This window comes from Balearica regulorum, chromosome 5 (assembly GCF_011004875.1).
Source record: "Balearica regulorum gibbericeps isolate bBalReg1 chromosome 5, bBalReg1.pri, whole genome shotgun sequence".
Classification (NCBI taxonomy): Eukaryota; Metazoa; Chordata; class Aves; order Gruiformes; family Gruidae; genus Balearica; species Balearica regulorum.
Genome location: NC_046188.1, coordinates 49,082,150 through 49,109,426, shown reverse-complemented (window position 1 = coordinate 49,109,426; position 27,277 = coordinate 49,082,150). Strand labels below are relative to the sequence as shown.

The 27,277-nt window shown below is 39.4% G+C and overlaps 1 protein-coding gene across 4 annotated transcripts in view; it reads left to right on the top strand.

The window, feature by feature from the left end:
• LDLRAD3 (low density lipoprotein receptor class A domain containing 3) overlaps positions 1–22,753 on the top strand; it is a 120,072-nt gene extending 97,319 nt beyond the window's left edge. For all 4 annotated transcript variants that reach the window (XM_075754718.1, XM_075754717.1, XM_075754716.1 and 1 more), the window contains 2 exons: positions 17,216–17,561; positions 19,214–22,753. In XM_075754718.1, coding sequence (XP_075610833.1) covers positions 17,216–17,561; positions 19,214–19,475 — 608 coding nt within the window. In that variant the 3' untranslated portion in view covers positions 19,476–22,753. The remainder of the gene's footprint in view (positions 1–17,215; positions 17,562–19,213) is intronic.
• Positions 22,754–27,277: the final 4,524 nt, after the last annotated feature.

Here is a 27,277-nt window from a genome sequence, read left to right as displayed (position 1 = left end):
ATGTATTTATATGTTGCACTGTATAGAAAAGCGTAAGTCCTTGGACAAGACATCAGAATTGACATCTCCTGTTTCCCAGGTGAACTATCTAATTGCTAGGCCATGACCTAGTAGGTTCAGTAACTTTGGGGAGATGAAAGAACATGGATTTGACCTTCCTTGAACAGATAAGGTTACACAACCCCAATTTCCTTTGCTATCAGATGCTGGTGAAGGAGGAGAATAGAAGAGTTATTAGTTAGAATTTTGTGTTAAATGTCATAACGCTGCAGTTCTGTTACGGAATTAGCATGCAATGAAGAATATGCATAATACTTGTTCTATACAATGAGTGTCAAGTTTGGAGTCTTTGTGTAAGATGCAGCATTGAAAGATGGTGTGCAGCACAGAAATTGTCATTTTCTCCTTCATCTCTACAGATTCTATTACTTCAATACTGGTTTAATAATTTTCCTGACTATGGTCTCTTGCTACTTGTCCTTAAAGCATCATAGTTTTATTCCCAAGTGCAGAAAACTTTTCCTTTACTGAAATTTGGCAAGTCACTTTAAAAGGATGCAATTTTTCTGATCTGTAAACCTGATTTATTGGTTAATCCCCACAGAGGATGTAGAAAGTGTCATATGCTATAAGTTCTATGAGTTTTTTGTCTAGACAGAGTATTAAAGTAGGGTTATAAAGATACTCGGGAACATCTGCAATTTTTAAATGCAAGAGGACTATATTACTAAGTATCTTCTCAGCTGCCAGTTGCTTTTCACTGAATAGTTATTTTTTTTTAATAAATCCAAATGCCTGCAGTTGCTTCCTACTAAATGGCTTTGGCCTGTGTTCAGCAACTCAGGTATTATTAAGCAAGTTACTGCTTTCATTGCTTGGGTTTTGTCCAGAACCAGAATCACTGTCTCCATCTGACACATAGGCTTTTGAGATTCTTGGTCCAAAATCTTAGTGCAGAAAAAGAATGAAGATGTACACAGGTTTTCCTTCACAGAGGACTGGAAGTCAGTGAGGTAGGTTTCAGATTGCTGACAACTAATCTAGAAGTTCTGTTAGGACATACCTCAGGAGAGAACAGAACTTCTTATCATTGTCATGTTGAGTGTGTTCTTGGTCTCTTCCAAACTCTTGATGTGAACAGGAAGCTCTGCAGAGAGACTCTGCTTAGGGTGACAATCCTCATTCTCAGTGTTTGATGGGAAACACTTTGTACTGATGCTTTGTGACCTAAAACACTCTTCTGTCCCTCAGTCACCTCTGCTCTCACTTCTGCCTCAAAGCTGTTAACTAGGTTTCCTCTTTTCTTTCCCCTTTCCTATACTGCCTATGGGAGCTCTGACCATTTCAGTTGAAGTGACCTGACCCCTGACTCCTGTACCAAGGTGGCTGAGTGAAATGGTTGGTGAGAATAATGAGTCAGAGGAGAAAAGTATCAATCAAACCTGAAGATGTTTAGGGACTTCTGACATCAGGTCCGCTCTTATTGAGCTGACAAAGTTAATGCTGAATCAGCCATTTCCCTATAACGGTCCAGTTCATTTATTTCCATCAAATATTCAGCTGCCATAGATCTTAGGTATGTTTGGATTAAACTTGTTAAACCAGTACTACTTTGAGCATTGTATTATTGAGAATGGTATTTAAACTATCCCATAAGAGACAAATTCCTGTGTCCAGAATCTTGCCAGACTGAGGATTTTCCATTAGACTGAGGTCATTCTGCTAACCTTCACTGGTTTCAAGGGGAAAAAAGCTCATTTTAAACCACAGCAGTAATTAAATCTGCATGCCTACTTGACCAATTTGATATTTAATAAAAGCAGAAGTATTATGGTTCAGTAGTTGAAATAAATGACAGTCAACATTTAAAAGACTGTCATAATATGATTTTTTTTTCTTTTTTTCTTCTTACGTTTTAAAAATGTTTCTAAGTATAGTATGTAGGTATGCATGGAGAAATCCATAGGAAATATGCACTACCCTGGGATGTTCCTAGCAGGAATTTTCCACGTTTGAAATAATAGCATAAAAGACTTTCATCAGATGAAAGACTACATAAAAACTTGAAAAATTTCACGCCAAACTATTCATAGTATTTTTGTGTATATATCTGTGTAATACTATTGCTAGCCACTAGCAGAATGAAGAAAAAAATTCTCTTTCGTTAAGAAAATTTTAGACTTGTTTACAAAGAACTTTGCAATTTTATGTGATTAGAAGTATTTAACTATAGTCAATGAAATTATGCAACTGAATTTATATTTTGCTTTACTTTTTAAATTGGACATGGTAAACAAGTAGGTATTTTTCCCCATTGAATTGCAATTTATCTGTAAAACAGAAATCATTGCTTTCTGGCAGTGTACCAGTCTAGTTTGTTCATAACCTCCTAGATAATAATAGACACGTGGCTCACAGGTTCAACAGTTTTCAGACTACTGAGACAGAACAAATACTGTATTCATTTGCTTTACTGATAAGGGATCACTAATCATAGGTCTGTACAGCACTTACTGAAAGTGCTTTTTTGGCATTCTTGGGGTCTTGACTTTCAATGCTTTTTCTTTTTAATTACCTTTTTAATTACTCCCCATCCACCCTGGGAACTCACTATTGGCTCGTGACTCAGGAGTTTTGAAACGAGGAATTCCTCTTGGCTATTTAGTTTCCACCTTCCTTTTAGTAGCTACTCTGGTGATTAAGATGTACACCTCCTCCTGACTTGATGAAAGTCCCTTTCTGTGTCTGTAGATGTGGTCCAAGACAACTTTAACCCTGTGCCAGCTTTGTATTGCTCAAGCCTTTAGCACTAATGTCACATGCTGTAATAAGCAGTTTTCAACACAGGTGATGGGATTAAGTTTCTCTTCCCCCACCTCTCAAGAGAAGAAATGTTTGTTACTTTTTTCAAAATTCATTGTAGAACTGGACATCTGAAATCATTAGTCACCCTTGAAATTTTAAGCACAATGTTTGAACCACAATCAAAGAAAATTCCAGGTTTGAGCTTGACCTAAGCTAACTGTGGCACTGATGGAGTAGCCTGTGTTTCAGGGGATGACATACTAATGTACTGCATAAGATGTCAAGTGACAGCGGGCAGGTTGAATATTCTTTGAAGAGTATACAACTAACAAGCAGATAGTAAATATGTATTAGGGCAACACTCTCACTTTAAATGATAAAATTTACACTACTCCTCTATGTCACATTACTAGTCCTCAATGCTACATTACTAAAAGCAATTAAAAGAACATTTTGGTATATGGCACCATCTGAGGTAAAAGCACCATGCTTACAAGAATGACTTGGTTTGAAAAATTTTAATTTTCAATTAAGCTTGAAAGGACAAAGTGCAAAATTAAGTAACTTGCAATTAATTTCAGTAGTAATTATGTAAAAAAATCCAGGCATATAGAATATGAGGAGCGTGGCATAATTAGTTGTGGAGGTTTTTACTGCTGTAATTAGAGCAATGAATATTCATGAGGCTGTTTGGGGAAGGGAAGCACAGCAAGCAATTCTATTTAATTAAACTTTTAGCTGGCTTAGTTATAGAGGCTGTTCTTTGTTTTCATCCCTCCAAAACTGCTGTGAAACTCCCAAGGCAGGGTAGTTACACCCCAGAGTGTGAAAATGACTTTTTAGGATCTATTTTTCATGTGTAGAGGTCTCCCAGGTCATCTGTCACTCGATGAGTCATAGGTAACCATTATGTTCCAATTTTTCAGCTCTTGAAACTTTTGTGAAAAGCCTGATCAAAGCAAATTGCACATTTTATTGTTTGTGTATTTAAAATGTTCAAAGAGAAAGATGTATAGTTGAACAGGTGAGCATGAGGTGGAGGAACCATCCTGATCTTCAATAGCATGAGACACAAATGACTGCTGTACACAATGTTAAAATCAGAGTCAGCATCCAGAGGTCTTTTTTATGGGGTCCTTATGTATAGAAACAGAAATTAGGTGAAAAATTCAAGAAAAGTGGTTTTGTAAAGGGAGCAAGGAGCTGTGAGGATCAAATGTATGTATGTGATTTGTTTTGGGTTTTTATTCAATATTTTCTAGATATTTAGTATGTTCCACTTAGTCTAGAATCCAGTGTGATTTTGTTCTTTTTTAAAATTTTCTCTCCTAATTTGTGTTTAGTCAAGCTTTTAGGCTGGTAAGTAGGCATGTTAAATCAATCTCCATCTTGAATGTATGGACACTGTAGAGGGCTTGTTAAAATACCACAAAGTGCTGGAGAGGACAGTACTGAGTTGCTCAAGGATAATTAAGTGCACCCTAAGAGTAAAGCAAAGTTACCTCCTATATGATGGTAAAGAAAAAGTAAATAATCCATTAAAGTCTGTGTGTGGAGAGCAGGCTGATGGAAGCTGAGAACTCCCATTTCGGATTCTGACTGACAATTTTTATCTCTGCAATTTTAGGTGAATAATTTTTTTGATTTAAGCCTTGTCTTTTAGGTAGGAAATAGGTTTACCTGTCTTATTGGACCACTGTAACATTTCTGTGATTTGTCTGTAAATACTTGAAGGAAGACTACTATAAAAGAAATAGTATAGTTAGTTATTTGCTTCTGTATTATAAAGGAGTACTAGTAAATTTTTTTTCCTCCTGTTCGAAATTAGGTAAGCTCTTAACCTTTTTTGTTTTAACAATGATTTTTTAAAATTTCTGCAGATGCTTTTTTGTGTGTGTGTGTATAGATACATGTCCCAGCTATGCTCCCTAGTTTTTCCCACATGATGTGGTTATTCCACAGCACATATTCTATATGGTCACCCAGCTTTTGTTTAAGTATAGTCACGAAACATCATTTCACCTATTTTCTCTTCTTTCTGTGAAGTGTATCATTAAATTTGTCCTGAGTCTATTCTCTTTTACCCATGTTGCCTTTAGTTCTGGAGTGCCCAACAATCTAAAAATGAGTCACTGAGCTTAATTTTTATAAGCCATAGCTATTATAAATACTTCAATCACGTATTTTCTCAAGACTAAATAAATCCTACTTTTTTCTCTCTTGATATTTAAGCCCTGTTTCCCCATTCATCATCTTTGTTTCTCATGCTGTACTTTCACCAACCTAATTCTGTCTCTCTTCAAATAAGCTGGCCAAAATAGGATGCCAGCGTTCAAATGTGGTTTCATTGGGGTTTTGTAGAATCATGCAACAATATGTTTAATATCCTTTGCTTGTGATAAGCCAGTTTTCTATTAACCTTCTGTACCACTGTTATGCATTAGACCAAGATTCTGTCAATAAAGGTTCATTTTCATGTGACACATTAGCTAATTCAGTGCCTTTTAAACTATGCTTAGCTGTACTAATCATTATTATTTGCCTCCAGTCTTTCCATGCAGAATGTGAACTATAAGTATGCTACTAAAAAATCTCTTCATTTGTCCTTGCATACAGTAATTATCTTGACATAGTGATTAATAATTATGATTCTTGCCTCTTAATACAAATTTTAAAATACATTTTTCTTTCTTGCATTGTACACATGCTTTTCATATCAAGAATTGCACAGTTCAGTCAGTCAGCCAGAGTCAAAGGGGAAATAAGTGTTTCCACAATCTCTGTGGAAACAAAAAGCAAGACTACATCTTCCGCAAGAAAAAAGTCTGGCACTGTCACATTCATTAGGCTATTTATTCAGCACTGAATAAACAACCTTTCATCAAGTGCAGCAATTTTCCTCGTTCTGTAATTAAAGATATTTTTTGCTTAATTCATTTATATGAAAACTTGCTGAAGTGAGACCAAAGTTTTTATAATACATATTTCGAAAAGGTTCTGGATAAAGTCCCAGGTACTATAATATCTTTATTTACTGTCTGAAATGTTATGCTGAGTCCATCCACAGAGGAAAGCTATCCAAATTTCCTTTACACGTTAGAGGAGGAGATGAGCTCCTTCTTCTTTTATGACTGCATGATTAGCTTCTAAGGCTTGTAGAATTTATAGATTTGTCAGTGAAGTATGAACTTCTGCTGAACTTGGCAGTAGGATGGGATCATGTTAACAAGTGAAATAAAATTCTTTGTAAGAGCAGCTCCATCCTCATTGTTATAGGGTGGTTTTGGTCTTTTTTCTGCTTATCTGAAAGACAGGCTTGGTGAAACTAATGCAGGTTTGTCAGCTCACTTAGAGAAATAACCCAAATTTGTTTTTTATGGGGTGTTTTGGGTTATTTGATTGGCAGGGGGTGGGATGGAGTGGGTGGGTTTGGCCAGCATATACATTCAGGACTATTAGAGGTCTTGGGGTACTCCAAAGATGCATCTAAACCATTGCTGGCTCAAGGTGATATGTTCCAGTGCTTCATTATTCTTGCCAATGAGCAAGCTGCATCTGACACCAGAGCTACACATGTGGCTTAGGAAGTTTATAGTAAGTTCTTGTGGTGATTTGGGGGTAAGTGGTTCAGATTCAATCTGGCTTGTAGTTACTTAAATTTCATAGGATTTTTGATATTCTGCAGAAAAAAATTGGGAAACTCTCCCAAGGACATAAAGGGATGATAGCCCTACGATAAAACCATCAGAGCGGTAAGGGTAACTGGAAATCCGAAGGCATGGAGCCATGTGGTGCTACTACCATTCACTCATAGACAAAGACAGCAGCTCTAATCAATTAGATGTATGAAGTAAAGCTGTGATCTCTTATGTTAGTCATTTGGGATGCTTTCCTGCAGCTTTTGAAATTACTGAGTTTATGTTGTTAGTTGGAGCAGGCATTGTTTTGATTCTCTTTCGTTTCAAACTTCTGTATTTGAAAATATTAAAAGCTTCTTTGCAATGTTTTCTTCAGCCTAAACAACCCTAACTCTTACAACCTTTCTTGGTAGTTAGTGTCTAATGGACATCTGGTAAGTCATGTTGTTCTCCACCAAGTTCTGATTCATCTTTGCTTTTTGTGAAGTGTGGTGTCCTGAGCAGACACCCTGCTAGGGCTGGGTACTATCGGGGTTGCATTTTTCACCACCAGTTAACACCCTGTTCTCTGCTGACATCTGACTACATGTGATCCTGACCATCTCCGCTATTTTCTGATCATTTTGAATTTTAATCTTGTCTAGCAGGGTGCTTGTGTTGCCTAACAGCGAGCTGAATAAGCATATTCTCTCTACTTTGTCATTCAGGTAGTTATTGAATAGTATCAGATTCAGAGCAGAGCCCTTTGGGCCTCCCTGAAAAGCTTTCCATTTTGTAATGAACCACTGGCAGCCACAGCCTTTGAATGGTTTCCTCCTACTCCCTATTTGCCATGTCATACTTTCTGATCAAGTTAGATTTTTACCAGACGATGAAAAGCACAAGTTTACCTTCTTCCTGGAGTTAATGCCTTCTAGATGCTCGTTGGTGTCCCATTTGTGTACACTAGCTTTCAGATGCAGCTTTTTTCCCCTTTCTTTTTTCCTCTTTGCTTGACTTGCTTATCTTTTTTTTTTTTTCTTCCCTTTGCTTGCTTATCTTTTTTTCGTTTTTCTTCCCCCTCTCTTTCTCTGGCATTAGATAGTCTGTGTCTTGCGATCAGGAAGACCAAACAGGGCTATGCAATAGCTACTTTCACAACCAGTTGTTGCCATCTTTGCTGTTTCATTTAATGCTTTATTTCTTCTTTTATAATATTAAAGGAAAGACTTAGAGTTTGATTTACAACCAAGTATGATGTTTGTTAAGACCTTCCTGAAGGTGTAACCTGAACATAGTGAAGCTACTGAGGCCACCGTTTGGCAATACTTTCAGTTTACACTGAGTTTACAGAGCTTGTAGCTAGAAAGAAATGTTCGTTTGTACGCCAAACAATTGTAATGTGAAGTCAGGATAACTTTCAGAAGCAAAGCATCTGATGATGTAACTTCACACAGGTGCTTTCTCTGGTGGAACCCAGCACTGAGCTCCATCTTGGTTTGAACTGCACATCTACCCAAGTTCACTCAGTCGTGGACTTGCTTTCCTCCCCTGTCTCCTTTTGCTTCCTAGAGGCAAACAGGGCAGCCTGCAGGGCTCTTGCTAGAATGGATTTGCCACCTGCTGCATCCTAGAAGCCGTCAGTGAAGGGGCATTGGGTAGGTATGAATGGATGATGTGAAATGTGACCCTACCAAAGGGATTAGGTGACCTAGCAGGTCTTGTCTGTCTCTGCTTTCTGTTTTGATTCTTTTTTAACTCAAGATCACAACCTGCTAATGGTTTCTAAATCATTAGGACACTATTTTGAACAAGTGAAGCTATGTGGACTGCATATCTGACATCTCTTCCTCTTCACAACTCTAGAAAAAAATAGGATTGATAATAATAATAGATAAGACAGGGCATGGACTTTGTACTAACTCTTTTTCAAAAAGCAAAGCCATTACAATACAGTCCTTGAATGATTAGACTAAACTTAAAAGCTGATTAAAAACTTACTTTACAGTATATCTAAATCACACTTAAACAGTATTCTTTGCCAAGTATAGCTGACTCTGCAGGCTCTGTAAACCCTGCACCGCATCTCTTCAAGCCTTATTATCCTTCTTGTGCACCAGCTGTCTGTACCACTGATGCCGCATTTAGGAAAAAGTTAATGTGCCCATTCTAGCTAAACAGTATGTGTCTGTTCTTACCAACCTCCACAATAAACGCTGTAAAAATGTGATTCATGTGTCTGTCCTGTACAGCATCCCATGTTCAGCTTTTTCCAGACATTCTATTGAAATAACATGCATTTTTGCAGGCATGCAGATCACCCAAGATAAATTGGTAACAGTTTTGCAACATGGTATAATTTAGTTTCAGGGTTGATAGATGATAAAACCACAAGCATTTAATCCACCGATTTTCATTTTAATTAGTTTACTTTTTGTTTGGAGTTTGTTTTTTTCCTCCTAGGTATTCAAATGATTCCAAGGAATGTTAGCAGAGCATGCAATGGAAACTTGGATTCTAAACTCTCAGGGTCAGACTGGCATAGGAAAGGCAAAGCCACCCATGGCCTTTGACAAATCTATTTTTCTTCATACTTTTGCCTTGAAACTGCTTAAAACCTTTCAAAATTAATCAAGGTAGGTAGACCATGCTTCTGTGCTGGAAGGGAGCAGGGAGCTGATACAAAGCCCAGGCTCTTGCCAACCTCAGAGCTCTGTTATTCCAATTAACCATTGCAGAAGACAGGATGGTGCACTTGCAGATAAATATGCCAGTGTTCCCAAGGGTATTTGGTAAAGAATATACTTGTTATGCCATTGAAGAAGTGAAGATAAAGCTGATGTTGGAGGCTAACTGTGAGTCTGCTTGGGTCTTGCTGGTTGAATTTCACAGACAGTTCTGTTAACTTTTCCATTAAGTTGTAAGTTTTAACTTCCAAGACTATACAATACTACTTATTAATTGTACACAATGGATTACACAGCAACCAGAGATCCAAAATCTGGACTTCTCCTGCTGTTGGGGAGTACTGTTTGTGACTTGAACAAGGTGAGATTGGAATATCTCTTGGGAGATTAGGGGAAGGAGCAGGCTGTGGGACCGGATCAAGGGCTGTTATCTCCACCTTAGGCACAGTGCTTGCACTGGGGCTAGAGCCTGGGCTGCTGCTAGTTGACATAGGTCTTGGCAAGAGCACCAAGAGCACATTTATGCTATGAAAACAATGCAGTTTTACTTTCTTTGAAGCACATTCTTGCTTTATTTTGTAAGCTTGGTCCACCAAAGAGCCTTTTAGCCTTGCTGCTATTTGAGATTTTCATTCTGCAGAACAGATTTAATTTACTGACTGGGAGGAGGACAATAGTAGTGGAAGCCCCTAGAACTTTCAGTGCATCAAGTTCTTGCTGAGTGGCATCTTCCTGTCATAAAATGTGAGAAATGTATAGTAAGTAACTTCTTGGCAGTCTCCTTGATGATGACCCTCCATTTTCAAAGGAGAAAGATGAGACAAACATAAGTAACTGAACCCTCTATTTAGAGAGAAGGACTTTATTAGGAGAAAGTTCATCCTTTTTATGTTCTGCCTCTGCTTTATAGTTTCTGTACTGTCTGTGAAATAATCAAATTATACCACTAGCCTTTTGGGCTATCACGTGTCCAGGAAGTGCTGCTTAGATCAATGTCAGAATGATCCTGAATTGCATTTGAGTAATACTTTAATTTCCTCCTTGGCCTCCATCCAGCTGCCAAGCCTGGACCTTTTGTTTCTATGCTTGATGGCAGATTTTGGCTTTACGGGTTTTTACATTGCTGCCAAGTTAATTTTAGAACTTTAGTTGCCATGGCTACTGCTAAGTATTTCTTCATTCTCTACTTACTTGTTCAGTTTGCTGCTTTTTTTTTTTACATTTGAACTGTGATGTGTGAAATGCATTGAATATTTATCCTACTCTGCAGAAGATAAAAAGGAGGGCATGTGAGAGGTGAGGCTCTTGATCTTCAGTCTGATGACTCAGCTGCTCTTTCAGCAGCTGCAAAGACTTGAAAGCACTTTTTTTGTAACGTGTGGTCAGGGTGAGGGAGGAAGGCATGCATAATGCACTTATTCTGATGCACTGAATGTGATGTGCTGAGACTACTGCTAATTCTGCTGACTAATACTGTCTTGAGGTTTATCTGTGTCTTGCTGGCTAGTCATATAGGTTTATAACTATATATAGTTCCAAGTCTTATGCTTAGCTTTAAATTCTTTGGAACAATGGCCATTGTCTTGCTTAGAGCCCACACAGTACATTATCCAGAGAAATTCTACTTCATTACTAGAGCACCAAGGTGCCATACTAATACCAATAATGATTAAAAAAATTATATGGATGGATAACAAGTTCTCCATATCTACATGTCCTACTCTGTTTATGCAGGCAAGGTCATAAATGTCTTCTCAGTCATCTGAAAGAATAGGCAAAGACAGAGCACCCAGTGATATTGAAACTGATGATTAATATTTGACACTTACGATTTTGAGGAAAATGTAGTTCTTGTCAGTACAGAAGAGCTTGGGAGAATGTCCTGAGAGCCCAAGAACATCATTATCTAGTTTTTAGGTGGGATAGCAGGGCAGGGAGCCAGGCAGAGGTGGAGAAAATTACCTGATAGGCAACTTCAAGAGCTGGGAAGAAAGCCACCCTCTGCTCCAATTTCTTCTCTCGAGGGCTGTGCTGGCTGCTGGTAGTTCTGGTCCATGGGTATTAGGGACACTTGTGATTACCATGGGGTGAAACAAAGAATAATCTGGTGCCATTTCATCCCAGGACATCTGTGCAGATCAGTGGTGTCTGGCTGTGAAGCCATCAGTGTTGTAGACATACCTGGAAGGAGCTTGAGGTTTCATCCTGCTGCTTTCCCAGAAAGCTTATCCATTTACCAAGTACATGGTAAGCAAAGATGTAATCATATTGTATTACTTTGGCCAATTCCATAGATAAGATCTGTTCAGTATGTGTAACAGATCTGTTAACAAATCTCTCCTGTGCATGAAACAGAGAAAGCCAAAGCAGGGCAGAAACACTCCTCTGAATGCAGTTGAAAACAAATCCTTGTCTTGGGTGTCTAAGGGAAATACGAAGTTGTTTGGGGAGGGGAACAAATGGTAACTGAGTGTGATACTCCATGAAGTCACGGTGCTGTGCTGTCTGGGCAAGATCTTGTTTGTAGCTTGGAGAAGGGCAGTAGCGAAAAAAGATAACCGGCTTAGAAAGGACATTACTAGAATAAAGAATATTCTGAAAGTCCAGTACGCAAAATATACATGACTTGTTTTAGTGGGACATAAAATCATTAAAGATGGGAAATTTAAGAGCTTTTGGAGATTTAGCTGGATGCCCTAGGAACTCCTAGCACAGAAAGTAAATAATGTGCAGAGGCTCTGCCTGTCTGTATTTGATTTTTGTCGTCTTTAACCTTCCAAGCTGCAGCTCTGCTCTTTAACCAGTTGGAATTTAAATGTGTTGTTACAGTAGCGTCTTTGTTGGAGATGGACCGTGGCTTGTGCTCATTAAGGCTACAGATGTCTGCTCAGATTATGTATTTCAAAAGCTTTTTCTCTGATGAACTGTGAAAAGCCAGGCTTGAGCAAAGGATTGCGAAAGATAAAATAATAGTCCCTCATCCCTGTGTCTGACAGGCTTAATGCAGTTACTCTCTGAGTGCAACCTGTTATGTTTCCTTTATCAGTCTTTTCCTAAATTATTTGCAAAGCTTTTTACACTCCAAAAATGTCTAATCTGCAAATTCAGCAATTCCCAGGTAATAAGGTCTAATAGGCATAAATGACATTGATAAACTGTTTATATGTGTTGTGATTAGAAAACATAGATCTTTGGGGGGGGGGGGGGCATGAAAGAATAAATACTCCGTGAATTTAAGCTAAATTAGCTTGCCCACTCACCTTTTTTGTGAATTTGCATTTAACAGCAGAGCAGATAGAACTTTTTAAACCTGCTTGTGTAATAGCTGCTTCTTCTGGGAGAAGATGACTGAATGTCATGGTTTAGCTCCAGCCGGCAGCTGAGTACCATGTGGCCGCTCACTCACACTCCCCCCGCTCCCCCCTCAGTGGGATGGGGAGGGGAATCGGAAGAAAAAGGTAAAACTCATGGGTTGGGATAAGGATAGTTTATTACAACAGCAAAGGAAGAGGAAAATAACAACATCACTTATAACAGAGTATATAAAGGGGGTGATACACGATGGAATTTACTCACCGCCCAGAAGCCCGATGCCCAGACTGTCCCTAAGCAGCAACTCCTCCTCCACAGCCAGCTTCCCCCTTATATGCTGACCATGACATCATGGTATGGAATACCCCTTTGGATAGTTGGGGTCACCTGTCCTGGCTGTGCCTCCTCCCAGCTTCTTGTGAAAATTAATTCTATCCCAGATGAAAACCAGGACACCAAATTATCAAGAAATTCAGTTCAATGACTTCTGTGATGTGTAAACATTTGCTAAAAGTTACTAGAGCTGAACTAGAGAGTCATGGTTTTTCCTTTCTAAAGCAGTCGTGCATGTCCAGCTATGATTTTTTCAGATGTTCTTATATCTTCACCTTCTCCCTATTACAATGTGCACAAAATGGATAGAGGTTTATCGGGCAGTCTCAGCTAGATACTCGTCATTCCCTTCCACACCTGTCTCTCCAAAAAAACCAGAATGTTACTAAGGAATTACCAAGAAGTTACTCATTTCAACATGACCAGATACGTAGTAAGACAAAGAAAAAACTTGATGTAAAAGTCTCTTTTATGCAAAACTGTCTCATAGTTCTGCTACTTTTAGCTGTGCTATAGAGCAGTTTTCTTGCTGGAGCATTATTTTGGAAGACCATTAAGGGCAGTTCATTTCTTTTCCTTAAATGGGAAGTACCATCTCTAGGGCTACAAGCCAAGCTGTGCTGATAGGATCAGGTAATGTCACTTTCATCTTTTGTAGGTTTGGATTTACTTTGCTAGAAAAGGGAGGTTGGATGCATGTTCATCTTTCTTGGTTTACATATGCCACAGCAGAAGCTAAATACCACTGGACTTCACTTGCGAGCATGTTTTGCTAAGGATTGTGTCATCTTGGCCCAGAAAACCCATCTACAAGGCAAGAATAAGGTTGTTACGGTGGTGGAGGACGACTTTGTTTCAATGATAGCTGAATCTTCCTAGGCAGAACTCTATCTCCATCTGATCCTTATGGGTCCCTTCCAACTCAGGATATTCTATGACTCTATGATCTCAGAGATATGGTGCGCTCTGTGTCTGTTCCTGTAAAGGTATAAAGACTGTGCATGTTTAGGGAGTTGGATTCTTTGCATGGGGAGGGAGAGTGTGTCTCTGCACTGCTCAGGACACAAGAAAAAACATTTGACAGATAAATCAAGTTCTTTCCCTCTTTACAGGATATATCTCCTCAGTGCAGCTCCATATGAGAGACACACAAGCTAGAACCAGCTGAACTGATGGAGATGCTCATTCAAATCCCAAAAGCAATATTGCCGTGTTGACCAGTTCAAAGGCTGCACCAGATAGCACTATTCCAAACAGTACCTTCATGTTTCTGCTTCTGGTTCAGAGATCTCTACAGAGACCTGTAGTCCCTAGTGTAGGCATGTCCTTAGATTGCTCTTGTTCTCACAGATACAGTGAACTAAATGGGAATACAAGCAATAGATCTAAAAACTTAAAAAGAGATAGAGACTTACTGGTAAACAAACGATGTTTCATTAGCCACAGTAATCCCAAAGCTCCAAAACAGCATGTTAACTGCAAATTGACACAAAATCTCTGCAAAATATGTGGGTGGTTGTTGCATGAAAAGGATCATAAAACTAGATCAAGTAGATGTTTTGTTTCAGACTTTCCTAAAGTTGGTCATCAGATCCCATTTGACTTTTGACAAAATATTTGTTCTTCAGCAATTTGGTTGATCTGTTTGGATTTATGGAGGCTTTTCATGCAGGACCTAGAAGATGTTATCCTAAACAGATGGATAACCTTAACAGTTTTGAAAAGAAGTTGACATATAATTCACTTCTCTCAATTTTCTTCACTTTTAGTAAGATGGAGATTATAAAAAGAAGGGACTGTGCTGCTGCAGAATGATCCCACGGTAACTAATTAGGTCTCATCAGGTCTCCAAAGGCATCCTGTTCTCATTGTTATGCCAATGCGCTGTAACCAGTAAGCCAAGTTATATGAAAGCCTTGTGATGTTTTACAGGATGTCATAATATATTTACTTTTCTTGCACTGAAGAATTGCAGGTATTGGTATTCATCCATGGATCATTCCTTGCAAATAAATTTGTTGACATTTGCATAAAAATGATCTGCTTGTCACTGTGTTCCCTATGCTGGCCCTTGTCCGTGATATGTGACATGAGTTCATTTCTCAGCTGGTGAATTTAGGGAGTGTATTAAAGAAGCCACAGCAATATGTGATGAGCTGTAATTAAAATTACTAATGCATGTAAGTTCCTTTCCTCCCTTCTGCTTTGATTTACATTCTTCATGCAGACTTTGTTCACTTTGAGTGAGCAGAGACCTGGTGTTGACTGGTGAGAATGATTTCTGCTTTCTCTCCAGCACAGTTGCATGGGGAAATAAATTTAGGAAGGATCCTTGCTGAGGTGTGACACTGGGTATCAAGAAAACTGTGTAGCTTGCAGCTGGCCTGCATAGCTCTGGTCTGTGGTTGTAGTGGCATCATCAGTAAAACAGATCTATTTAAGAGAAGTAGTTTTCTTAGTAGCAGGACTAATAATCATGTTCTCTTAGTTCTGGTACAGTCTTTCTTTCCCATCTCATCTGTTCTTACTAAAATATCTATGACTTAAAATGGAGATGTTTAAAGGATTAGCCATTTTATGTTGTATTATCTTAACCTAACTAATGCATAAGTTATTTTTAGTGATGCTGGAAAACGTGGTTTGGTGTTTAACCATGGAAGCAAACTACCAAAATCAAATATTGAGAGAAATACCCAAAGCATCTTGGTGCGGAGCAATGGGTGCTTGAGGGAGGATCTTCTGTTATGCCAGACAGTTGTCTATATTTCATTATTTTGTTGCTAGGGAAATTTGTAAGTGGCTCAGTTGCAATTCTTAGTGACCAAAAAATGGGTTTAGTTGATAGGCGAGAGATAGGAAAATCGTATGTTAAGATTTACTGTCCCAGCCTTCTGCAGTAGGAAATAAAGAATTTGGATGGATAGTCCTCTTGTAATTGTGTGGATTTTGGAGGTCAAGGGTTGAGTTTGTTTTGTTTGTTTTTTTACTCAACCTCTCATTTTTCTTGAGGTAGATGAATGTCCTATATCAGAATAGTATTTTTCTTTTTGGGCTATAAGGAGTAACAGCCTGCACAGAAATAGAAATTCTCCCCCAAAAAAGAAAACAATACTCAAAGGCTGTATGACCTTGTGAACAGGGGGCTGAAATGGAGTCAGTGGAACATGGTTCTATGGTGCTGGCATGGACCTTGAGTGTGGCAGAGTCGCACCTGTGTGTTTATGCCATTTTGCTTCTCTGATCCTCTTTCTTCATTTGTATTTTGTTGCCTTTTATTGTGTTTTCTCATAAGATTTGTATGAAGTTTAAGATCCATTCAAATGTTGTCCAAAGTCATTATTCCATTACCTTTTTGTTTGTCTGGGCCCAGAGCCGGGGCGGGAATTCCTTCTCCTATATTATGACTCTGAACAAATCCAAGTATAACTTCTGTTACAATTTTTGTTAACTGCCGGTTGCTTGATGCCTCCCGCAAATGAAACGTATCGTATATGCTCTCTGAAATGTACCTATTCTGATTTGGCCTTATCATCATCCCTCTAATACTGCTGTTTAGGGTCGTGCTTCTGCTCCTGCTCCCTGCCACTCGGTTCCAACCATTCACTTCACCATTTCCATCTCAAGTTGAAGCTCACTTGTGTGATCTTTAATGGCCTTAGCCCAGCTCATGTTTTTCTTTTCCTCATCTTGTTCTATCCTAACCTGGTTTTTTGTTTGGTTTGGGGGTTTTGTTTTGTTTTTACCATTCACTTCTTTCATTGCACTCTTTGCTTTTAGACTTTCACATCTCTTACTGGTATCACATCTACTAGGCTTACATTGCGGTCTTGTGATCACAAACATCCAAATAACCACCCTTTACTGAGCAGCTATATATATTTTTCTCCCGTACTTATTTTGGACTGTTAGATCTGTGGAACATAGGATTTAGTAAACTCTGACTGTGCTGCCAAGTTATCATTAAGAGTAAAGATCAGGCCTTTTACATCTCTGATTCTAGCGTGCTTTGCTGGATACAGCTGAGGTACTCTGTTTATGCCTCGGAACTGGGTGTCTTACCTCTGGAAGCAAAAATTTGTGACTAATAGGTAGGGATGGGGGGGAGATAGTCCCATGATAGTGCACATGGTTCCTACTATTGTGTGTGTTTTCCTCTTTCTCGGTTTGTCTCTCCCTAGTAGTTTATCTGCTGGCACTTACTGTGTGTGAGGATGGACTGATTGGATTGTGGAAAAGCAGCTTATTTGCATATGCATGCAAATCAAAGATTGGCTGACTATCACTCAGTCTTAGCCAATCTCTGATTTGCATGCATATGCAAATAAGGTAATTTTCTACAATCTAAAGGAAAAAGGAAAACTTGCTTTGGCCACACAGTGTGTTACCAGAAAACACAGCATAGGTTAAGAGCAGTTTTATACTGAAACAAATCTCAGGCTTCCTTTTCCTTTTGTCTTGCAGAGGCAGGCAGTGGCCAAGATTATGTGACCTCAGAAAATCAGCTGCTTTACTACCCTAGTATTACCTATGCTATCATTGGTAGCTCTGTCATTTTCGTACTTGTGGTGGCCTTTCTTGCCTTAGTCCTGCATCACCAACGCAAACGCAACAATCTCATGACCCTGCCAGTGCATCGACTGCAGCACCCTGTCCTGCTGTCCCGGCTGGTGGTCCTTGATCACCCACACCACTGCAGCGTCACCTACAACGTCAACAATGGGATCCAGTACATGTCCAACCAGGCGTACCACAGGCCAGTGGACCTGGACTCTCCACCATCCTATTCAGAGGCTGTGCTTGACCAAAGGTATGTACAGGAGCTACTTCTGAGCTCACCAAAGTTTCAGGCTACTGGTTGCAACTCTGTTAATCTGTTCTGCTGGTCCCCATTTATCCTTATGACTGCTTTTGACAGTAATACGGCATTGCAATTCTGTCACATGCATAGGGCCAAATTTGAGCTCCTCCTGTGTATGAAAAATTCATGGTCCTCAGGTTCCCTTACTGTTACTGGTAGTAAAGGGATTTAAGGCAAACTTAAGTCATACTCTCTTTAGCACGTGTCGTCAGTAGTAGAGATTTTGAGGATGGCAGGAGAATGCAAAGAAATGTATCACTTGTCTAGTGGTGATATCCTGTGCCAGTCTGGAATCAAAACATGAAAACTGAATTTGGAGTTTTGCCAAGAACCAGCTAGGTTGTAGGTCATACTATTTATAAAAAAATTACCCTGGTCATATGTGGTAAGTATATAAAGGTAACAGGTCTTCAATTCTTGCATAAAGAAATTGTATAGTCCCTCTGCTCTGCACTGCTTTTCTTTTACCAATAGAAGATAAGAATAGGATTCTGAAATGGAAAGTGCTGTTCTCATTTTAAATAGTTTAAAGTGCTTTGAAGTTTTGTGGGTGGGTGTGGTTTGGGTTATGATGTTTTTGTAGTTATGACACTGGTTTTATTTGTAGATAATTAACCTTCGTTTTAACCTGTCTGTAAAGTCTTTCCAAACAAAACTCTTAGACTGACATCCTCTGTACATAAAAAGGGTATGGTATGAACTTTAATGATCCATATTGTCCACTGTCACCCTGTCAGTATTTTCTGGTACGAACTCTGGGATCTAAGAATGCTAATATAATTATTTACATTCCTGTTCTCTGCTGCATTTGGCAGCAGCTCCCATGTCTTAATGTTGACATTCAGAATAATGATATCTTTTCATTAGTAAGGAGAACTAAATAAGCAGCTGTCCAGATTGTAATCGCTTCTCACCTGGGCTGATACAAACCATCAGCAATTTCAGAGCTTATTGCTCCCAGGATCTGTTATCAATGTGCTAAACCCTTCAGTCCCTTTACTTGTTTACTATCAGAACCAAAAAACAGTTTTCCTGAATCCAGTACTCATTTATGCCTACTTAGCAGTTGCTCTGCATGTGATATCATGACAGCAACAGTGATTTGTCATGTGGAGAATTCAGTTCTTTATTTATTTGTAGACCATAAGCAATTAACCTCTGTCACTTAACAGAGGTTTCCTTAGAGCTTTCTTGTGTCCACATCATTATCTATAGGTATAAATCCACTACTTCCCTTATTTCTTTTAAAGTGCTTTCTCATGTTGTGTAAATGTTATATAGGAGAAATTCTCACCTCTTGCAGTTTTCTTTGAGGGTAAGCTGAGATTTGTTGCAAGTACATACCCATGAAAATCGGAGTGTAGAGTGTTAAGCAGGATGTAATTAGCTATGTTGCATCTTGACCAAAAACCTTGGTGCCCAGTGGTGCTGTGGATGTTTTGGAATGACCTGAATAATGTAGGCCGGTCTGTTTGAGATCTGATAGGTGTCACCATGGAAAAGCTAAGAAATAGTGTTTGTTTTTTTCATAATTGGAAAATATGTACTTTCTTCTGTACCACTGTTTTTGGTAACCTCTTACTATGTTGTGTATCTTACAGCAGACCTCCTTGGTTTGACCTTCCTCCACCACCTTACTGTTCTGCGTCTGAATCCCCTAATCAGCCAGATCTTCCTCCTTACCGATCTCGAACGGGAAGCTTGGTGAGCACAGACATCCCCATGGCAGGAATCCCTCTGGGCACAGTCGGCAGCTGGACAAGAGACATCCATGACAGCATGGATGGCCACAGGACTCTTCTCGAGAGGACAGCAGATCAAAGCGATTCTCTGGTCAACCATATTACTGAAAGAGAAGTGTAACTGCTTTGAGATGGGCAGGAAGACATTTACTTTTTCAAGTCTGTATGGGTTAATCTGCTGTAGCTAATAGATTTCAGGGGGACATGTGCCTGAATGATTACTTGATTTGAATCCACACTAAGTTAATATGTGAATTCAACATTTTGGGCTCATCAAAGACAGAGCTGTGAGAATTAAACCTAAGAGTCACATCAGCTCTCCACAATATTTCTGCAAGCAAGTTCTGGTTCAGACTAGTAAGAGAAACATCAGTGCTGTGTCAAAGAACTGATGTGATGTATTTCTTGGACTATTTACTGTATATGAATGTATATATGTGCATGTGTAATATATACCAATGTTGCACACAAAAACTATGCCAAAAGGACTCTTGTTTTCAGACTGTCTCCTGTCCTGTCGCAATGTGAGCTGTTTCTTATTACTGCCTGGTGCCAACTGGTTGTCACTGAAGCACATCAGAGGCAGTCTTTCTGCTTGGAGGTCTGGTGCCCAATGCTAGCCCACTGGCAGTGCTCAAGTTGCAGAAAATGTCCTACTTGACCCTTCTCTTCATGGCCTGAACATTATCACTGTGAATGTAATTTTCAAAGTTTAAGATTGTAAGGATGGCAAACAACTCTGTAACTGAGCAAATGAGGGGGTTTCCCAGATGCTAATATCTAGACCAAATTTGCACAGGTTTTCTCAGGACCACCACAAAGGTTGGCTTATCTGTCAGACTTCAAGGCTGAGTACAGAGACACTGAAGCTTCTCAACAAACCAGCGCAATACTTCTTTTCAAGTGTGGCAAAACAACATTACTCCGTGTGTTCCTTCTTAAAAAAAACCAAAACAACCAAACAACAAAACAAAAAACTCCAAACTGTTTCAGCTAAATCTTGAACACCAAAACCAGCCAGAGGCAAACGCCCGGCACGGAAAGCTTTAGTGTGAATGTCTTGTTTGTTATATTTGTAAATTAACAGAAAGCAGGTCATGTAGTGAAAGGTGTTGGGCTTGTCAGCCCTGTCTACAGCGCGTATACGTACACGATGTTTAATACTCTGCGTATGTATGTAAGTAGTGTATTGCGTAGGTTTAGTTCTACTGCACCAGTAGAACTCTTAAAATGTCAAAGTTTCACTTATGATACTCTCTCTTTTTTTTTTTATGGAGTTTGCCAATATTCATGTTCATTTGGCTGAAATTCTGGCTTCTGCAAAAAAACAGAATTATGTGCGTTTCTTTTGTCCTGACTCTTGAATGGTCTCCTGTGAAGTGTGTTTCAGTGCACAGTGTTGAATCACCTGTGTGAAAGCATCTCAGAGGTAAAGGTATTTAGAGTGGCAAGAGGGGAGGTAAGCTGTGAATTCAAATGCCACTGCAGTGCTATGGTTGTGCTCAGTATACAGAAAACAATGCAGTGTCTTCCTCTTGTCCAGAGGGAAATTGGCCTTGTAAAATGATTTATATTTGCCTATCAGACATATTTCCCACTCTTTCTTCTATGTAATGAACAGTGTCATTAAACAGACTTCACTGTTTAATGGAAATGAAGGAAGCTGACTGCCCACATCCGCTTTCTTCCTCCCCATCTTTCTAAGGTAACTTCTTTCACCCAAAGGTGATGTGCTCACAACCCAAGGATTGTTGAGCTTGAGTGTAGGCAGGGGAACAACTTGAGTTCAGTCTCAGTTCCCACACGTACACCTGAAATTTTTTATAGTGTTTCTTTTTTTTCTAGCTCTGGAGTCTACTGCCATGGTAAGTAGGAGGGAGGGGCTGGATGGATTTGCAAGCAGAGGTCATTCCAGGACTGAGATGACACGGTGGGGAGCACTGGAGAATTCTAATGCTGATGGGCTTGGCTGACTTTGGAGGGAGATTAGTGGCAGCCTTTCTTTACAGAGTTAAGCAGCTTGAAGTGCGTTGGTGAGGATGCTCCTAGGTCCTTGTAAAGCAATGTACAAGATTGGGTCAGGTTTTCATCCTGCTGGGAGCTTCAAGCAATGTAATTACGCTGTCTTTCACAAAGCAGGACTTGGCTAATTAGACTGTCCGACTTGATAGGCAGACTGTTGTCATTGTCACATAGCAGACAGTTATTCTTTATTTTACAGGTAGGTTAAACTTGGGTACATAGCTGAGATAATAGTAAAGGTGGGTGCAGGGGTGTCTCCTGTGAGCACTGGGCCTGCTGTCCCTCTTGTCTTTTGTTAAGGTTCTGCTCGGCCTCTGTAAGAGAGCTACATAATACTGTATCAGAATTACCCTTAACATTTTTCTGTCACAGTTTTTGAAACATTACTTTGGACTTTAAAATATACTCTTGAAGAGTTTGCCATAGTTCCATTAGAATTAGACATCTTTTTAATTTTAAAGTTGCCTAAGGCTGTTAAGAGTGTTCAGTGTGTCCAGATACATGGCACGTATCCCTCACACAAGCCTTCTACAGGGAACTGCATTTCACCACGTGTATTCTGAGACACCAGGGTGTGTGCAAACAGAATGTTGCTTGCCTGGGGCATCTGAAAAACATCGCCTTGCGTTGCTAAGAAATAGGAAAAGAGTGGACATAGGCTGCTGCTTCTGCCTTCTATGTCAGTCACTGTCATATATGTACATATATATATATGTATGTTTAAAAAAATACTCTTTCAGGTTGTATATATTCATATAACTTTTGCATTTGGACTTTACAAAAAAAAAAAAAAAGGAAAAAAACATTCTAAATGGTGTGATGTTTTCCCTTCCAGCTAAGGGTATATTTATCTTTGTATAGGAATCTTTTTAGTTTTTGAGAACACAAGTTACGAAAGGAGATTGTGCCTTTCTGATTGAATGTTGATTTGGGAGGCTGTTAACTACATTTCTGGGCGTTGTTACATATCATTGTCTAGAGATCCAAAAAGAGAAGCAAGTCTTGTCTTCCTCTTTGTTGTTACTTATGGGGACCACTGAACTTTGAGGAGCACAGAAGTTCAGTATCTTGTTCCGAAAAGGCATGCTAAGATTTTAAGGTGAGTTTTCATCTTACTCCAGTTTTCTGGTTTATAGAAGAGATTTGCTAGCTGGTTTCTTTGGAAATTGCTGTAATATCACACAGAAATTGTTTATAACATGTCACTTGTAGAAGTGTTAATACAACATTATACTGCATTATTCAGTGGAATCTTTAGGAAAGCATGGTAGCAACAACCACGCTGATGAAATTAAATATTTCATTGAAAATCCTGCAGCTTGTAAGGCTGAAGTTAAATGTTCATCAAATACCATGTGGTAGGATTTCTTTTCAGTAGCTGGTTAGTTTTAGTTCAGGTGAGTCCTCTAGGAGCTTTCCTTTATACTTAATATTTAAAATAATGGATATTATTTCAAAGATCTATTTTTACAAAAGTAAAACAATAAAGTTTTCTTCCAGAGCCAAATTCTGATTCCACATCTGTATTGAATGGTGACCACTGTAATGAGTAGCTCTCCTCAGTGCAGGTATTAATATATTTGATTCCAACAGAACAATTTGAAGAGATGACTACTTGAGGTAAATGAAGGAATTGGATTAGCCTGTTGGAAATAAGATTTGGGTTATTTAAAAATAAATAAATAAATTTCAGTTTTGAGTGTCTGTAACCTCTGCTGAAGTCAGAGTCCTCTGTATTTAAAATTAGGCCATTAGTGAATCTGCTTGATAATAATCTGAAGTTCCTTGTGAGGCAAATTACAGTTTACCTCTCTGGTATTGTAGTAATGGAAAACTGGCAGTAATGCTTTTATAAGAAAGCCTGTGAATAATTTTCTCAGCTCTTGTCTACAGTGACATACACGACAACACTGACTGCATTGCAATTTTTAAATAACTCTGTATTCTTTCTTCCTCTCCTTTTAAGTCAAATCAGTTTATTTACACCACTTCACTTTAATACAGCTGATAGGGCCCTTGCGATAGATTTAGAAGCTGGGTGGAGGAAAGAGATGATGACTCTCATTTTAATTAATGCTGCAGCTTGTTAATCTTGTGTGCTTTACTTTTTAGACATCTTAGGAAAAACAAATGGGTTTAGTAGATAAGAAAAACTATTAATGATGAAAAGGATAGAGGGGCACTGATGTTGAATTTAATTTTTAATGAATATTTAAAATTGTATAAATGAAGGAAGAATTTAAAGCTGTATTTTTAACGTGGTGATCAGATGGCAAGTACTGTTTATAACTGTTGCTCATCAGAAGCTACTTTGCATATAATGCCTGGAACTGAAATGGTAAGGCAAGTAAGTGGTCTTCTTCCAGTTCATACTAGATCTGAAATATTTTTTATTAACACAAGGCTATATTGCACCCATGGACTAAAATATGTGCAGAATTTCAATACCGTGCTGGATTCTGTCTGAATGTATCCCAGTACAGGACTGTGGCCTTCATTTGTCTCTTTTTTTTTTTTTTTTTTCCTTTCTGATTTGAGGGGTTTTGTCAACTTGAAATGGGTATGTTATATAAGAGCTTTAAGGGAGGTTGTATGTTGAAACCCAACTTTGTCTTGAAGTTTTGTAAACTGGAAATCTTCAAAAATGTATTCTGTATTCCTGAATAAAGTTGGTGTTTTAATACTGTTCACAAGTGAGGATGTCCCCGTCTCATAAAGTCTCGGTTTAGATTTCTAGCCTCCTACATGAGGCTTTTTCCAACTTCTTTTGCATTCAATGTTAAGGTTTTTTTAAATCTTTATGGGATTGAAACATATTCTTAAAAGGAAATGATATTGGAAACACACATAGAATCATAGAATGGTTTGACTTGGAAAGGACCTTAAAGACCATCTAGTCCCAACTGTCCTGCCATGGGCAGGGACACCCTTCACTAGACCAGGTTACCCAAAGCCCCATCCAGCCTGGCCTTAAACACTTCCAGGGATGGGGCATCCACAACTTCCCTGGGCAACCTGTTCCAGTGCCTCATCACCCTCACAGTAAAGAATTTCTTCCTAACATCTAGTCTAAATCTGCCCTCTTTTAGTTTAAAGCCATCACCCCTTGTCCTATCACTACATGCCCTTGTAAACAGTCCCTCACCATCTTTCCTGTAGGCCCCTTTAGGTACTGGAAGGCTGAAATAAGGTCTCCCCAGAGCCTTCTCTTCTCCAGGCTGAACAAGCCCAACTCTCTCAGCCTGTCCTCATAGTAGAGGTGCTCCAGCCCTCTGATCATCTTTGTGGCCCTCCTCTGGACTTGCTCCAACAGGTCCATGTCCTTCTGATCTACATGTGTGTATAAAGATATACTGATACATATGGCTCCATATTTATACAAATGAAAATAGCTTAATTTCGTAATTTCTCATTCTCATTTTGCCATTCTGTTTGTACTATCAAAAACAAGGCATCTGAAGCAGTCATGCTTTGTAGCAAAGCTGTAGAGGCTTCAGCAGAGATTGGTGCTCTGTGCTGGTTGCTGCATACAGATTTACTAGCAGAGCTAAGGGGCCTTTAGCATTAGCTTCTACCTGCCCCCTTCTGCCTGCCAATTTCCCACCAGTTGCATTCCCAGCACAATGTTCCTGTTTATCTCCAGGTCCATGATCATGTGCCAGATGCGTGAGCCGGATTCAGGTAGAGATTCTCTGTGCAGGCTATTTCCCTAGCAGACACCTGATGTAGGCACCACCACTGTCATGGGAACCATCCAGCCCCATGAAGTCCAGACCCACTTCACGTCTGGATCATAGCCACTCTTCTTGACAAGGTACTTCATTAGAGACAGTCCTGTCACACAAGGGACTAGCGTTAAGAAGTACCCCTTAAGTTACGAAGTTATTTTCCCAGACTAAGGAGAATGGGTTCAAATGTTGCATCCAAATACCTCAATTTATATAAGTATATAGAGGTTGACATATTTCACTTCCATGACTCATCTCCACTTGCTACCTTCACAAAGGCATGTCAGTTTTATCATTATCCTGGCTAATTAAGTCATATACCCTCACTGAAATTCTCAGATGGTAATCTTTCTTTGATGCTGGCAAACTGCCCCAAAATAAATAGCTGTGGGTCCAGAATTCACAGCAGTGGCACAAGGGAGATGGAGTTGTTGTGGCTGCCACAATGGGCTCTCTGCAGGGGAGGGAACGCTGGGGTCTCAGAGCTGGCTCATTCAATCATCTCCCAGCAAGACCTATGTTTAAGAAATGTTGATTCAGAAGACAGCCACTTATGAAAATAAATAGCATACTCTCCAGTGAAGCTCCCCGATTAATCATTTTAATTCTCTCTGCTTCGATTTGTTTAAAGATCTTAATTTTTACAACTTAAAAATTAAATATGTAGTTTATTTTAGCAGTGATTTGAGTGTGGCATCTTTTTTTGCTGATTTGCAAGCAGTCTGTTAATCACGCAGCTTCAGCTTCATTGGTGAGAGAACTAAGTAGCTTTTCACTTTCTGGGGAGCTGTAGTCCAAAATTATGTGTTGTTATTAACTGAGGTAAAGACACGTCCATGTGGAAATTCACAGCTCTTCTTTGCTTTTCAAAACAAATTTGAGGATATACATATTGCATAAAGCACTTTGGAAAAGTACTGGGTTGATCTCTCTAGGGAATTTTGATTTTCTACCAAATTTCCTGTGAATTGATAAATCAAAACATGATTCTCTGCTTCCCAAAGTCCTAACAGTATTCCTTACAGCCTTACTGAGGGGACCACTGCAGATGAAAAGGTAGAGCAGTTTTGCAGCTGATCCAGCCCTTAGCGTTTCTGTGGGAATGGGCACAACGTGCAGATGCTTTGGTGCTGGATACCATGCAGAAGACCCCTTTTTCACTGAGAACTGATTTGGGACCATCACTTCCTATATGCTTCCCCACAACCACTGTACAGGTAAGTACTTTTTTTTTTTTTTGGTGCCTTCCACCTAAGGTTAATTTCTACCAGTTACCCTGAGGTAAAAATTTTCATATCTCATTACTTGATACCACAGCCTGTAACTCCTTCGAATTTCAACCATGGTCATTTCTCAGCACAAAAGTACAAGAGCCTTCATCTGTGTAAGAACAGTAGGAGTAATAGCTCAGCTTGACCCTAACCCACTTCCAGAGGAGTGCCTTGGCAGCGTCAATTTGATTGCATGAATGAATGGTCTATTGCATTTATTTGGAATACCTGCTATTTCCTTGACAAATGTGAGTCATGTTGCAGCACAGTGATGAAGAAATATGATGTTTTATTTGACAGAGTAGATTTTTCTTCTCATTTGTTTGTGACAGAGTTATCTTAGAAAATGCTCTTCTCCCAGCACTGCATCGAAAGTCAAACTAGCTTGCAGAGATGCAGGGTAAAGGGAGGACACTAAGTTTGGCTGTTTGATACAGATAAAAACCTCCAAAGAGGTTAAGTGTTCTGGTTGTTAAACCTCCATAAGTGTGCTGGTTTGGACTGGGATAGTTACTTTTCTTCACAGTAGCTAGTATGGAGCTGTGTTTTGGATTTGTGCTGAAAACAGTGTTGATAACACAGGGATGTTTTAGTTACTGCTGAGCAGTGCTGACACAGAGCCAAGGCCTTTTCTGCTTCTCACACCACCCCACCAGTGAGTAGGCTGGGGGTGCACGAGGTGCTGGGGAGGGGACACAGCCGGGACAGCTGACCCCAGCTGACCAAAGGGATATTCTATATCATATGACATCTTGCTCAGCATATATCAGGGGCTGGGGGGAAGAGAAAGGGGAAGGGGGTAATGTATGGAGTGATGGCGTTTGTCTTCCCAAGTAACCGTTACATGTGACAGAGCCCTGCTTTCCTGGAGATGGCTGAACACCTGCCTGCCCATGGGAAGT